The sequence below is a fragment of the Falco biarmicus genome, chromosome 4 (assembly GCF_023638135.1).
Source record: "Falco biarmicus isolate bFalBia1 chromosome 4, bFalBia1.pri, whole genome shotgun sequence".
In the NCBI taxonomy this organism is placed as follows: domain Eukaryota; kingdom Metazoa; phylum Chordata; class Aves; order Falconiformes; family Falconidae; genus Falco; species Falco biarmicus.
Window position 1 is genome coordinate 15,124,162 of NC_079291.1, and position 15,872 is coordinate 15,140,033.

The window sequence follows — 15,872 nt, forward strand, 5'->3', positions numbered from 1 at the left end:
ACCTTTCTCAGTTAAATATGGATTTTGGAAAGCTCTTTTGTATAATGGCATGCAACAATGGTCCTCTTTAAGTTATGCTTGGGGAAAAATTAATTTTAATTTAGGCAGATTTCAAGTTTTTATTTTTTGCTAATAGCTATATTAAAATTGGAGGGTGCTTTTTTAAGCATGTAACAATTTTAATTAATTTGGTAACTGCGTACTGGTGATTTGTTTGGTTGTTTGGCTTTTGTTTTTTTGAGGACGCTTTGCAATGCAAAGAGTGCATATTTAAGATTCTTCATACATTCAGATTTTTTCAGATGAAATTACTATTAAAAGAAAATTTTTAGCATGATCTGTAGATAGCGATTTGATCTACATTGTGTGACAGTTGTTTTTGCTGCCCAATACTTACCTTCTCAAGTGCTTCTATTTACAGGTTCAGCTTTTCATAAACCTTCTGCTGAGTTCATTAGTTTGCTTGATGGGTTGCTTCAAAAGGATCCTCAGAAAAGGTGAACAGTCTAATCCATGATAGTTGTTTACATTGTCTTTTTTCACCTCTGGAGAAAATAATTGCTATGATACTGTATGTATAGTATTTTGTAGATGACAAAGAATGCAAAAAATCATTTAATCCCTTATATAAAAGAGCAAATTGTGCTTTTTCTTACATGAAGATATACAGAATTAATGCTTTGATTAAGTGTATCTTTGTAGCTGGTGCTAAATAGATATCTTTGTAATAGAAATGATGGGTGATTTTAAAATTGGATGGCTTTTCTTTTCCGGGGCAATGGACACATGTGTTTTATGAGGCTTTGATTTATAGCTGATATAGTTGTATTGTTAAATAACATAAGATTATAATTTACAGGGTAGCTCAGATAACTTACATATTGGGAATGGCTATGCAGTTTCTCATACCTCTGTGTAGTGTGAGTTAGCCATCCTGATTTGAGGCAAAACACTTGTCCTGTAAGAAAACTTATTTGTTGACCAAATAAAAGCAAACAACAGGATTAATTGCTCTGTAGAGTCACTAGGTTCAAAACCTAGTCTGGTATCTCTCTGTGGAGCTGTAGTTTGGAACTCTCTTTCAGTTTGCTTGTTGTTTTTCAAAAGGCTGAATTGGACAGACCTATTGCAGCATCCATTCTGGAAAGGATCCCTTGACCATTGTGGTGGTGATTCTGCAGACAGCCAGGGCACAAGCTCAAGGTACTGAATATTCAAGGAAGGCTTCTTTTATAGTAAACACAAGCAGAAAAAAATCAAATGTTTTTCTGTAAATTTTCTCAGGTTTGAATTTTGATTAGGATTTTTATGTGGTTAACTAATCAGTGAATGGAGTTTTACACCATTCAGTGAACAGTCCTTGATACTTAGCAATTGCATTATCCTGTTAGTGTTATTACACTGCTCGCTTTCAACAGACTCCTTCCTCCCAGCTATAGAATGTGTTAAAATTTACTTCTGAACTAACTGCTCTCATTTTTATTTGTTTATATACCAATGATGCACAGTAATTTAACTTGTTCTACAAAAGCTTTCAAAACAATGATAAATATGGATGTTTTATCTTTAGTGAGATTTTTTGTATGTTATTGTGCATTAGGCTTAGAGCATCACAAAGCCTATCAGTATGGTATCTTAGATTTGTGATTCAGCCTTATATCCTTGCAAATGCAACTGACCCACATTCTTTGCTTATGACATAAAGCATTAATCTGATGGGGTTTTTTTCTAAATTTGTAATACTCCACACTGCTATACTTGCAGAAAACCCCAAACCTTTTGTGAAAATGGGTTCTATGTATTAAAAAGTTAGGCTTCTTCAAAACTCCTGTTATCTTGCTGTTTTTTGTTTGGTTTTTTTTTAGTTTTGAATTAGAATATTTAGTGTTGATTTTTATGTTCTTTTGTTCTAAATATTTGTAAAATACTTTAGATTCCAATCTAGCGGACTAATGTGAAAACAGATTTCTTCTAAAATGCTGAATGTTTTTGCATTCTGTCTATTTTAAAATTCTCTCTTGTATTGTTTAATACCCATTTCTGATACCAGTAGTGCAGTATTTTTGTTACTAACATTTATTCTGGTTTGAGATACAACTCTTTGTCTTTTAATTTTATTACTGCTTTCACCAGCAAGGCAGAGAAGAAATCAAAGTTTAAAGTTTATACCACAAAGAATTTATTCAAGGTTTTAGCAAGACTGATTTCAGCTTCCACCACAGTGCTCATCTTTGAAGAACCTTTGGAGAATCAGAAGAATCTCCTATGAAATGTTGGGCTATTCGACCTTACTTCTGAGGGTTTTCTAACACCTCTGAAATTATCAGTGAGGTTTGCACTAATTGACAAATACAAAAAATGTAGGACATTGGCTTGACATGCAAAAGAAGCTCAATACTTTTTCTTTTCCATCTGTGAGGCCTATGTATCTATTTTCTTCAAAATATGCGTTTGATTAACATTTGATATCCTGAAGAGCCTTCAGGAAACTTATATGACCCAGTTCCATGTGTATAATAGAGGGTTATATTAAAACCCCCCCAAACAACCAAAATCAATAAACTTGCGATTAAGTGTGACATGTAAATCATTTCACGGAAGAATGCTAGTTTGTATTGATCTTCATGAAGTCTGTAGCCTAGATTATTAGAAGTAGGTTTGTTGTGACTTTTTCCTGTAACGATTGAATGATCTCTAAAGATTTTTATGGTTTTTTGTAGCTGTGGTATGATGGGGTAATAATTTAACTTTTCTAATTTCTTTCATGCAACTTCTACTGAGGGAGCTAGAGAATTTTTAATATTCTCAAAGTCATTTGCTGTAAACTTATTTTTCATCATTGCCATTACTGATATATAAAGTATGTGTAATGCATATTACAATAGTCTGTTTGTTCTAGAGAATGACAGCTGAATTGTATGCTAATAGTTGCAACAAATAATAGATATGATCCCTCTTTTTAATTGTTTTAAAATCTGTGTGATTGGTATCTTTTATTAAACAGCAGTGAAGACGCAGAGTCATCAGTGTGTTGGAGTGCCAAAGAGCCAGTAGATACTCATAAAAATCTAGATAACCTGTCATCCTCAAGAGCAGATAATAAGCTACTAAGCAATTCTTTAAAAATAGGTAATATTGTTTATTACTTAACTTTGAATTATTTTGTCCTGTGAATTTTGTCAGTCTTACCAACATGCATATTCCCTATGCTTTATTTGTTTTTAACTTATGAATGCAAGTTCATGTTCTCTTTTCAGTAGAAACTCAGACTGAATTGCACCCAAAAAGTGCAGTTGATGGTGAATCAAATGAATCCATATTTCTTCTCAGGTATGAAAACCTTGAAACCCTGTATGTTGTTGTGTTCCCCCCTGCTCCACCCCGGTCTCTTCAGACATTTTATTCTATTTGTAACATATTGTTAGCGTGTCTCCTTTGGACTTTTCTATCACTAGTTTAATTAATATTCAGACACTTTTGAAGAGCTGTAAAAGCAGTGTGTATAGTTAAAGCAATGCTTTAATGGCTTTATTACACTAATTTTTAGAAGTAGACTTTTGATTTCTTTGTCTGTCTAAACAGAGGAATTTATTTAGAACTTTATTTCCTTCTTACTTCATATATATGAGAATATGCTGAGAATATGCTTACTTTAAATACACAAGGATACGCATTCAGCTCAAGACCTGCAAATAAATTCTGCCTGCAGCTTTTCATCACAAGCTGTTGGTAACTATCTACCAAGTAGTAAATAGATATTAAATAAAAAAGTGATTGGTTTAACAGTGATTTGTTTTAGTTGAGGCCTGATTCTGAAACTTTGTAGTAGGTTTCAAGCCAAGAAGATTATCTAGTCAGATAGACTGTCTCATCATTATCAGGCAGAAATATTCCAGTCTGAAATTTAATAATCTTTCAAGCTTCTTGCATAACCTGGAATAGGGCTTTTGTACATGATAGTGTTTCTACTTTTCCAGCAGTTACACTTGGTTTTAATAAAGTGTTTCTTCTCATCTCACTTATAACTTCTATCATCACAGCTAAACCCATACTGTTAGTAATTTAAAATAGCATTTACTCTTTGCTTTAGGAGTCTGCTGAAAAGAAAGGCTACAATGGCATTACAAACACTTAGTATAACAACATGTAATTGAAATTGTCAGGAAAAAACCACTTTTTTTTAACAGCAGACTTCATGATAAGTACACTTATTTTAATGTGGAATTTGAAATGTAATACAGTTTTAAAAATATTCTCTGAAATTCTCTTTGTTTCAACGATTTAACTTCTCAAAGCAGCAGGTGTTACCTACTAAAGTGTTAAAACACTGAAGTGAAAGTAAGCTCTTGACTTGGCACCAGAATTTATTTAGCTGCTGGAGTGGTTGATCTGCTTTTAACAGTGATAGCTTCTTCTACATGTGCAAAGGGAATAAGTGTTATTAATTTCAACTAGTTCAAATTGAGAAACCAGCTGGAAACTGGAAAAGTAGGAAAAAATTTCTGTATCTCAAATACATATGAAAGCAGTTAGGTTTGGAAAAAAACAAAACACGTTTAATACATGTTTTGAAGTATGGAACCTGAAATGATTTCTTCAGCCTTCTAGCTAGAAATAATTTATTTTTTTTTTGTGAAGGAAATAAGACTGCTTAAACTTCCAAGCAGATCCTGATATATTTTTTTGCCATAAGAATTAGGACTTTAAAAAAACTTAGTTTTATCTAGCTAGTAGATAATATTTTGGCGCTCTTTCATTGTGCCCTATAAATTTCAGTCTCTCTTGAAAGTAGACAAATGCTGCCTTTATAACAAAAGACAAGAATAAGAATATGTTAGTGATTTGATCGTTGATTTTCGTAAGTATCTTTAATTTTGTTTGGTGTTTGTGTTTTTCAAGTAGTTGCTTTTTCTAATAAAGCTGATTCACAACTCAATGTGTATATTACTTTCTGCTAATCAAGAAAACGCGTGCATTTGGAGTTGATTAAATTAGTTTCCTGGCCTGCCAACTTTAATTCTGAAGTTGATTTGAAACACTTTACTTTGAATTAGTGTATACTATAAAAACCAAGTTCACGAGCAGCTTTATGAAAATTGCAAATTTGTGGTGTTCTGGTCTCTCCTTTCTTTATTGTCTGATTAGCAGACAAGATTTTTAAAAAGAAAAAATGAAAAGTAAACCCAGTTCACCTTAATACAGGAGAATTAGTCAGGTTTTATTTCTCATTACCTAGCTAAGAGTTGGCAGTCAGAAGAGAGTAAGAAAATAAATTGCAATTTTTTTGTGAGGTTAGTTCTCTTTCTATGTATGTTGCTTGTTATTAGAAATTAAGATAATGTTTTAGCATCCAGTTTGGAGAGCAACTGTGCATGAGAAAATAATCAAATTGCATTCATTTAACAACAACAAAAAACAAACCACATAGTCCTTCCCATTTCTAACTGACAAACAAATACTAACCTTGTCAGGACATATTTAAAGACAGGAAGTTAAGTTCATGTTTAGTTCAGGCATGGCATCATTTATGCTTGTCAGCTCTGAAAGTTTACTGTATGGCATGGAAGTTTCAAAAGAGCATCAAGTATATAGTTTGCAGTGAAGCTTAGTCTGTAGTCTTTCTTTTTTTAAATTTTTTTCTCTTTTTTTTTCATTCTTTTAAGTTCTCGTCCCACACCTAGAACTAACACTGCAGTAGAAGGAAGTAATGCTGTTGTTACTGCCCCAATCCAAAACTCTCCACAAAGAGATTCATGTTTGAAAAAGGTGAGTAGAAATATAATGTTAGGGGGTGGTGGTATCTTCATAGTTAGAATTTTAGCCTCGAGTCTATGGCAAAGCCAACTGTCTTCTCCATCCTTCCATAATTATAATAGGAAAGCAGTTCCTACAGTGTGCAAGTTATGTGGGGAAAAAAGAAAAAAATTGCAGAACTTCAGAAGTAAGATGCTTAGTCTCCTTTTTTTTTTCCCCAGTGTATAAAAGGGATAATTCTATCTTCTTTCTTTGCAGTCTACTTTTTGGACCCAGTGCTTTTTCTTCCAATGTGTTTCTTTATTATAATTTTTAGCTGGCCCTGTCTGCTACTAACTAAATAATAAGTTAGAATATATTGTCTACATGGCCAAACTGTGTGGTATAATGTTAAGATGAAGTGTTTTGGGAATAAATGTGAACTTTTTCTTTTCCAAAACATTTTTAAAAAACCAACTTTGTTCTTGTTCTAGGCTAAAAATATGTGCTCAAGTCAGCAGGATATGGAGTCAACATTGAAAGAGCTCATTTACACTGAGTCTGATCTTATCATAACACCAATCATTGACAATCCAAAGGTATAGCAAAATAAAATATAAGATTCAGGAACTTGTGGGTGAGGCTATTTTTGCGGATAAAACTTTAATCAGGGCAAAACTCTTTTCCTGTATTTTGTAATTCTCATTTTAAAACAGTTCCACCCAGTCATCTGGCAAGTGCTCATGCAATTTTTTGGCAGTCTTTTATAATGCTATTGTGTTGCTAATTTGGAGAACTGAGTTATTTCGGGATTGAAATTAAATTATGTCTTACAAGAAATTGAACCTACTAAGTGCTGTGTTTGGTGCTTTTGTAGATTTGTTTTCTGATAACTTGGATTAATATCTGTTACTTAAATGGACAAAACTGTGGGTTTGGATACTCAAAACAAGGCCATCTATGAAGCCTTCTAGATTAGGAGTTAGACCTTTACAGAATAATTTTTGTTACTTTTTAAATTTTAGGTGTGATAATGTTTCTAATAAATATGAACTTAATTTCTTTGGAAAAGAAGACCTGATGTTACAAGAAATGTCCATCCAATTTCTGTCATATGGATTCCAACATGATAACAGTTTGTGATGGGTCTCTTGAGCAGAGACACTTATTGACAGCAAAGGGAAGACCAAAAAAGAGTTGCACTGCAATTGCAATATAATGTGCATGTATGGGCACATGTATAGTAGTAGTGGAAGGAATGATAGGCAAGAGCCCCTTTAGTCTTCAATTTATTTCTGTGGAAAAAAACAAAAAAGAAGTTGTAATTTTAGCAACTTCATTCAGTAAGTGGTGGATGCAGGAAATGCAACACTTGTCATTGGAAGTGAGCGTCTATCTCATTAAGGATGTCTTACAGCTTTTAGTTAATGTATTGCTTGAGTACAACTTTTTTTGTTTTGTTATAATGGAATTCCTAATACTCTCAAAAATTAAAAATCTTACACAGCTAGCTAAAGTAACTACCCAACAATACTGTTTTAATGTGTTTGGGGTGGAGGATGTCCGTTGCCAGTGGAGAATTTCAAAGGTAATTATGCATTTGGATGCCACCTCTGTAAATTCTCAGTTCTGTCTCAGGACTCTGACACAAAGCCTTAGCCTTTCACTGCTTCTCTTCTTACTGCAAGTATGAGAGATGAGATCAGGGGTAAGTGTACCTACTAATGTGCACATGGATGCTAATCCCCTTCCAGTGCAATGCCAGGCTTGGAATTAATGCAAAATAGCCCACTAAACTGCAGGCATGTGTAATCAGAGCCACTGAATACTTGGCGATCTTCAGACTAATGGATGATACTGACACCTGGTAAAGCTGAAGAGCTTGCAGTTTAATCTCAAAAGGGATTTACTAGATGCTGGCAGAATTTTAAAAGCTGAAATGTCAGTTTATATTGTAGAATTTCCCTGTGTTCTGCAGATCTATTGAACTGAAAACTTTCTTTAGAAAACAGCTCTCTGGTTACACCTAGGCTTCATCTGTCAAAGGCTAAATTCCAGTATACAGTTACCTTTTTCGCATGCTTTAGTTATTGAAAATTTCACTCAAATGTTCAGTCACTGAGCAGTCATCCAATTTCACAATGTACCAGAAAATGATGTGGTGTGGGGAAAAAAGCCTCAGCTTTTTAGTAATTATATAAGTGATTGATGTTAATGTGACTTTTTATACTCTAGAATGATATAGTGTGTGTATATATATGTATTTACTGTATGGCAATTAATTGCTAAAATATTTCATGAGCTCTCGGCTGCATAGTTAGTTTCTGTAGCTTTTGAAACCCAAATGCAAATATTTTTCCGTATACAAGTAAGATAAAAATGTAAACTGAAAAAATCCCTTCATGTTATATTCCCATTAAAAAAAACCTTAAATGGAAATACTAATAATTTAATTATATTAAAAACATAGAGTTAAATCTCAAGTATCTGCTTGGATAAAATACATACCAGAAATCAATGGAAGATGCCTTAGTAATGAGCAGTGGTTTGTACACCCATCCTGTATAATGTTTGCATCTTTGGTTTCATGTTCAGCTACTTAGACATTTCCAGGAATGTATTAAAACTAGTTGTAAAGTTTGTTTATTTTTCCAGATAATGAAGCAGGTACCAATTAGATTTGACTTGAAAAATTTACATATACCAGCATACTCAGGTATGGATTTTCTGAAGATGTTAAAACCTAAGTTATGCATATACTGGTGTGACTCGCTATTACAGGATCTGTAGCTCTTGAAGATGATGAGCTGCCTCAGTTGCAGAACTCATAACTTTTCTGAAACTGAAATTGCATATGTAAAGTATTTAGCTAGACCAATTTTGAGTAGACTTTTCAAGTACTAAGTTATGCGCCCTTCCTTTCTCTTCTACCTTTTTCAATTACAAGCCCATGCTCAAAAGCTTTTAAAATGAGACAGTCGACCCTGTTTTAGTGTGAGAAAAACAGCAAATATTTTCCCCCGTGTTATTTTTTGTAAAACCCAGATATTTTAAATGAAATATTCAACCAAATAGATTAAAATTTGAGAAAGGCAGATAAGCAAATGAAAACAGGATCTTAAAATGTGCAGTGTTGATCAGCCATAATACTAGGCAGCCTTGCCAGTCCCACCTTTAATCATGAAATACAGGGACTGTATCCCAAAAGACAGTGTGCAGTCATTTGGGGTTTGGTTTTTTGTTGTTGTTAGTTTTTAGTGTCTAGAAACTCTGCTGTTATTTCTGAAAACAAAAGGTTGCTCATGGTCATGAGTGTAACATTTCTTCCACTGGAAAATTTTCTGTAGTCTGTATTAATGAAATGTTACGCTTCATTGTGCTTGAAGAGGGATGTCAGCCAGATATGTAGTTCTAGAATTCACAGAACACCTCTTCCTAGACTTAAAAGTTACTTTTTTCCTTCTATGAGGTATGTATTTTGGAGAGTTAATTTGTTGAAAAAGTAAGAAAATGTCCCCCAGTCTCCTAATCAAGGTTGTAGTAACAGAAAATATTTTTGATTTGGCTAACATCCTAGACAAAAATTACCAGATTCAAGTGTCTAAGGGGATGTTATTTTATTTCATATTGCATTTGAGTAGCTAAATTATCACACTGATGTTCTGATATGTTTAACTATTGTTGTGTATATTTATTTAATATGAGCCAGTGGTTTTTTATGGTTGTAATACTTTCAGGGTTGTAGGGTTTTTTTTCTGGACAGCTTTCTGATTGTTTTTGAATACCCTGAATTTGATGGTGCTCATCAATAAAGATTAAAGACAGTATGGAAAATAAGCCAAATGCCTGAAATCCAAACCTCTTTTCACATTTACTAATATAATTTATAATTGCCTTCATTAGTGGGTGTTACTTCTGTGTAAAATTGGAGTAAAAGACAGAAGCCATACTCTTAAATGTTCTGTACTGGAGCATATCAGGGTGGCACATAAGTTACTAATAAACAACTAACCAAACAGACAGTATGTATGGCTGCTAGAGTGAAGTTATCCACTGAGCCTGATAAGGAAGTCTTTGAAAAAATCTCTATTCATGCACACTGGTCAGTGAATTGAGCCACAGGATTTATGTTAATCATCCTAGTGACTTGGCTTCTTCCACATTCCTTCTGAAGTGATCTATGTTCTGATACTACTAAGGCTTAACTAGATAGATACCTGCCTATATGACTAACTATGCACATTTTCAGTTTATTGATTCCGAGGAGATTTTGCTGGCTGACTTTAGTTTTTGCCTCAGATTTACTGTAATGAAAAACTGCACTTTCTTAAGAATTAGTAATGCTTAAGGACAACAGTTACTGTCTTTCCTAAATGTAATGACATGAATTTTTAATAGAGTTGTTTTGAGGCTTTTATTGCTACATTTTTATGCTTTGTTTCTCTTCTTACTACTTTTTAAAATTTATATAATTTTCAGACATGAATTATAACATGTTTGTTTCATGTTTTAAGTACTAGATTTACCATTAGATTCAAACTTTGGAACTTATTGATGTTACTTTCTAGTGTGTTAGAGCAACATCAAAGATCCATTATCTTTAACTACTTCTTTGCTTCTTATGGTTAGCTGAGAAGTTATCATCTATGCAAGACACGGACTGGAATGACTTCTTGCAACGAGTATGTTCACTGCTTGATTCCACTGAGAAGAATACAGGAGCAGCGCGTTCTAAACTGAACTTACTGTACTATCTGTGTACTGTGGCTGTCCACAAGGAAATTGCAAGCAGGCTAATTAGCTCTCAGCTGGTAAATAATAAAGCTTTGAAGGAATCAATATGGTTTACTTGCCACTGTAGGAAAAATTAGATGCTTTTAGTTATAGTTCAAGAGATCATTTGTGCACTGACAAAAATAATATGGCAAGTTAAATACAAAACAATGAAAAAAACCCCCAACCCTTACTAAAATCCGTGTCAGTTTTTTTTTTTAAAGAGGTGAGGGAAAATAATTCTTTCTTTTAGATTTCAGATATCTTTACATACAGATTTGTTGTATTTGTAAAAAGGTTGGGATAAAAACTAACCTAGATAGAGAGTGTGAAGCAACATATGATGTAATGTTAGTCTTTGTAACTCATTAAGTGACAGAGAAGACTGAAAAAAGTTCATGTTTGAATTGTTAAATCAATTTTATTTAGCTATATGTCTGTAAAGAATAGCAAGGAAAACTTTCTGAAGAACATACAGTAAACCTTTCATTAAGCAGTGTTTCAAAGAGTGAGCGTACTTTTCTGAAGAGTTCTTTTTAGTGTATACCTAAATGGCAGTTTCACGTTTCGGTAACCATTTTCTACCAAACAATTTTACTAGTATCCTCTGTAGTGGTTTAACATGTTTTTCAGAGTATTGCATGTACAGAAGAGAAATAGAGGTATTTTCTCCATTATATAAAAGCATCACAGAGACCATCCTGAGATGCATGTTTTTAAGTGTAATTGATAAAAAGTAAACTACCTTGTTCTCCTACATTTATACTAATGCACCTAAGTCATATTCTGACAAGTCATTGTTGGATGTAGAGATATTAAAGACAAAAATTGCACTGCCAGAAAAATTCAGTGAAGAATATTCAGGTTGGAAGCAATAGTAGGTCTTATGCCATAGAATTTTTGTGAAAACAGGAAACAGAATTGCTGGGAGTTATATTCCATTATCACTGGAGAATTTTTTTGGAGACAGTGATCCAATAAATGAATTGCCATTAACAGGACATTTTAGAAATTAGTTAGTAATTATGCAGTTTTGTTCATAAGTGGCTGATCATGCGTGTTGACAGTCCATGAATTATTCTAGTTTTACCAACTATTTTTGTCCATTCTCACAAAATTAATTTATTAAATACTTGTTGGGTTAGACTATATGATAATCTCTGTGTTTGTAGATGAAAGCATCAGATGTTTGTTTCCTCTGTAAAGTGTTATTCATAATGAAAGATATGTTCATTTTTTAGCACACTAATATATGTTTAGTAGTGTAATTTAAGGTGAGAATATAGAAAGAAATACTTTTAACCTCAGCCTTTTTCTTGTGAACAATTAGTCAATATCTACAGTATTGGTCTATGATAATACTTTTTGCAAATATTATCCAAATAAATTTTTATGAAATTGGTGATATGTTGATTTTTTTTTTTATCATTGGAATATATCAGATCGCTGAAATTCATTAATGTTTCTCTTCTTTAAACTGTAGTTTCCTATATTGATACAGCAGCTGCGTGCAGCCACCAACTGGGATATGTAAGTAACAGTTATGTTAAATGAATTTGTTCAAGTACGGAATTACCACTGAATTTGATTAAAGACACTCTTTAACAGTGTGTTTGAGGAATGCTTTAGCCTGTCGGACTGCTGTGGTACCTGACTAGCAGTATGAAGGCATATAAAAGATTGATTTTTTTCAGCATTGAATTAATATATTGCTATTTTACAGTACCAAAGATTATAAAAAATCTTTAAAATTTTATCTGGAAGTTACGATTTAGTGTGTCATATAGTGTTGCTTAAAATCACTGAATAATCCAATTTATTCCGTAACAGTAGCAAAATAACCATAGTGGTAGCTTTTCTTTAAATGCTTGTCAGAAATATTTCAATGTGGTAGTGCCCCCTGCTGTTTGATTCATAGATACTGATTTTATTATTCCAATTTTTTCTTTAACGAAACATTTAAAATGATTTGCTGATACCGATTTCATTTCTGTTTTGTCAGCTATACTAAAAAGTTTAAAATGATCTATTAGAATTTTCTGTGTTACAAGAAAACTGAACATGAGCATGACTGATTAGTAAGACTATAACAAACTAAAGAATCTTCACTCTTATGTGCTAAAGGAAAGAAATACCTTTATGTGTCAATTTATGGCTAAATTCAGCTGAAATACTGAAATAATTTGATGATCCAAAGAAAAAGCAAATAAGAAGAAAATGTGAGCTGTAAATAACACTTCAAATATTTCCTGCCCTTGGCAATCTGTGTAAAATATAAACAAGACATAATTTGTTTTGTGATATTTTTGGAATAATATTCATGCACCTACAAACAGTTTATTTGATATGCAGACGTGCCAAAGTTGCTCGAGTGATTGGTTTGCTGGCATTACACACATCTGAACTTGGAGAAAATGTACCTATTTCTGAGGTAACTTTCCTTCTCTTTTTTGGGGGGTCGAGGGGAAGTGACAGGGAGGTGACGAGGCAGAAAGTTTAGATAATGCTTTTACTCTTTGTCAGAAATGTTTGCAGGTGTTTGTTTGGTTTTTTTAACCCTGCTTTATTTTTTCTCAGATGTGTAAATGGGAAATTGATTAATTCAATTAATTAAATGTACAAAGTTCTCAGTTTATTCTATGTATATAGTTGTGGTTCTGATCTTTACCAACCTGTGGCAGAACTACCCACCAGTGATAAAACTCTAGCCTTTTTCTCTTTTCAGAAAATAAGTAGTCACTGTCATACTGCTTGTGTGTGTATGTATGTGTGTAACAAGAAGAAACTGTTGACATATTTGGTGATCCTGAATTGTAATTACTATAATTAGTATAAAAATATAAAATTGATTCTTAGAAATCCTTTTTTCAAAAAAGTAATTGAGATGGGGCTAATTTGAGATTCCTCACAGTTGTTGAAGAACGCATGTAATGAAGAGCAAGTAATTTTCTTTGGAGAAGAAAAATATTTTTCATCCTTTTTTCATTTTGCATGCTCAGTAGTTGACTTAAACAGAAGACTGATTAGACAAAGTGATTTTACTGTCCTTTTTTGTATGTGACATGCACAGAAATTGTGTAAACTTGACAGAATCTGCTATTTACTATCTGTTTAAAGTGTGAGCGTGACATTTCTATGTCATGAGGTGAAGTTGTGATTTCAGTGTAATGAGTGTTTGAATGTAAGAGACCACTGCTAAACACAGGTAGCAAATATGCCTCCATACTGCGCAGATCTGGTGTGTAGGTACATGCAGCTATTTCTTAATAGCTGACCTTATTGGCAATGCAGCTAAAGAATTTTTTGTTGTTCTTGCTGTATCTTGCTGTGTTGCTTAACATTTCAGTTCCACAGTGAAAGCTGAACTCAAAACATTTTTTGTTTGTTTTGTAAAGTTATGAAGTGGGGAAAGAGTCCTTATGGTTACAGTCACTGAAGCGTGGTCCAAGTCTTTTGAGTACTGACAGTTGTATGTCCATTTAATTCCAGGTTGCAATTTAAGTGTGCTTTTGCATGTGGCAAATTTTTCTGATATTTACCTCTTAAAAGTTCCAGTGAAAGTACTCAAAAGTAATTTTGAGATGCTCATATAACTTTGGGCTTTAGGTGCTTAGCACAAATATATTCAGCAATGGTTTCCCTAGCTTCCCAGTTTCCATCATAGAAAATATATATGATAGTCTGTTTTGTGTATGTAAAAGATTGAAATAGTTTTACATTGAGCTATAACATCATTTTTTTCAAAGTGTTTCCATTTTTTGGTTTTTTTATATGAACTTAAAAATTGTTCTCAAATGTAATTTAGCATTTTTAGAAATATGCATATACTTAAATAAAGTTAACTTCAAAAGTTAAGTCTGAGACCAGTGGCATTCAAACTGGACTAGAAAGGAAAACTAATTTTCATTATCGCTTTCTGGCCCCATTCTTATGTTAATTGTATATATGTTCATTGGGAAAATAAGGATTTCTTATTTAAATTAAAAAATGTGAATTGTAATACTGTTCAAATGGCATCTACTGTGCTTACTGTAATTACATTAATTTAAAGTTTTTTCTCACAAAGTAATATCTCTGAATGAAAAAAAATCTAGAATGCTCATACAAAACTAGAATGAAGAAAAAAATTGAATCCTAGTTTTTCCATGTTTTCAAATTTATTTTCGCATATGTAATCTAAAATCAGGTAACTGTAGGCTTGTACACAAGACTGGATAGTTGATTTACAGGAAAAGTAGGAAGGAGTCATTTAAGAATTTCTGATTTGCAGAGTTCCCCACTGCTCCCTGCAAAGGAACTAGATGAACCTGTGAGTTTGTTGAACATTCTTGTGGACTGTCAGCTATTGTATGTTGTGTGATGCTTTAAAAAAAGTCAAGCCAAACATTTTAAACAGCATTATATACTGTATTAAAATATCATGCTATGATTTATCCTCTTAGATGAGCTGGCTGATGCTGTAGCTGAAGTTTTTTGGTGGCTGCTGTGATTTAGGAGATGTCAAAACCAATCTGTAGCTAGTCAAAAGAACAATCTAAAATGCCTCTTTGTGATCCAGGTCTTATAGACTAAAGATACATGACTGATATTGATAGTTGTTTCTATGTCTTGTTTCCTTTTCTATTCCTAGTAACTACTAATACAGTTTCCTTTTTTGACACCTGTTAGGCAGAGGTGATGCCTCAGTAGAACTATGTCCTATAGCCCCAAAATTTTGTTTCCAAGCCTGAAAAGTCAGTTCAGAGCCCATGAAGATACAATTCTGGAATTACTTTTGCCCTGTATGTGTACCATGCTATGTACACCAAGTTTTCTTTCCAATTTTTATCACTCAGTCATAGCCTCTTTGCAGCTCTTTGTTACCTCATTATGCACTCATCCAGTTATTTCTGATTTCTTTTGTACTTTTGAAGTACCACAGGACCTAATGGATACTCATGCAGGACACCACTGCTGGGCCTTACATGTTAAAATCTGGCTCTTCATTTCTGCCTGCCACTGTCTTTTACCCAGTTATACGTTTATTTAGGGATGGTTCCTCTATCTTTGAGGTTGAATCAGCACATTAACCTTTTCGTCCTTGTTGTTCAAGCAATTTGTTAAACAGTAGTAACGTAAGGTCCTGAAGAAGCAGAAAAACTTAAGAAAAGAAGTCTCATCCTCATGTTACAGGCTAAAGTAAACTTTCACGTACTGTGTGCCAAAAACCTTTATTTTGTTGGGTTTTGAAGAATTAGTGATTTTCCCATCTCTTAACTTTTTCTTAAGAAAAAAAATAGTGTTCTTATTCAGGTAATCGGTGAACAGCAATTTGTTTTAAATGTAACCACCGGAGGTCACTAAAACGCAAAAATAAAATGCAAGCA

General features: G+C 33.2%; 1 protein-coding gene across 2 annotated transcripts in view; it reads left to right on the top strand.

Annotated features, from left to right (window-relative positions):
• The window catches only part of ULK4 (unc-51 like kinase 4), a 249,721-nt gene that overhangs the window by 14,324 nt on the left and 219,525 nt on the right, over positions 1-15,872 (top strand). The window contains exons 8-17 of one of the 2 annotated variants that reach the window (XM_056334570.1): positions 422-497; positions 1,108-1,203; positions 3,005-3,129; positions 3,258-3,330; positions 5,664-5,766; positions 6,228-6,332; positions 8,389-8,449; positions 10,363-10,544; positions 11,990-12,036; positions 12,859-12,937. In XM_056334570.1, coding sequence (XP_056190545.1) covers positions 422-497; positions 1,108-1,203; positions 3,005-3,129; positions 3,258-3,330; positions 5,664-5,766; positions 6,228-6,332; positions 8,389-8,449; positions 10,363-10,544; positions 11,990-12,036; positions 12,859-12,937 — 947 coding nt within the window. The remainder of the gene's footprint in view (positions 1-421; positions 498-1,107; positions 1,204-3,004; positions 3,130-3,257; positions 3,331-5,663; positions 5,767-6,227; positions 6,333-8,388; positions 8,450-10,362; positions 10,545-11,989; positions 12,037-12,858; positions 12,938-15,872) is intronic. The other variant, XM_056334571.1, reaches the window with a different exon arrangement.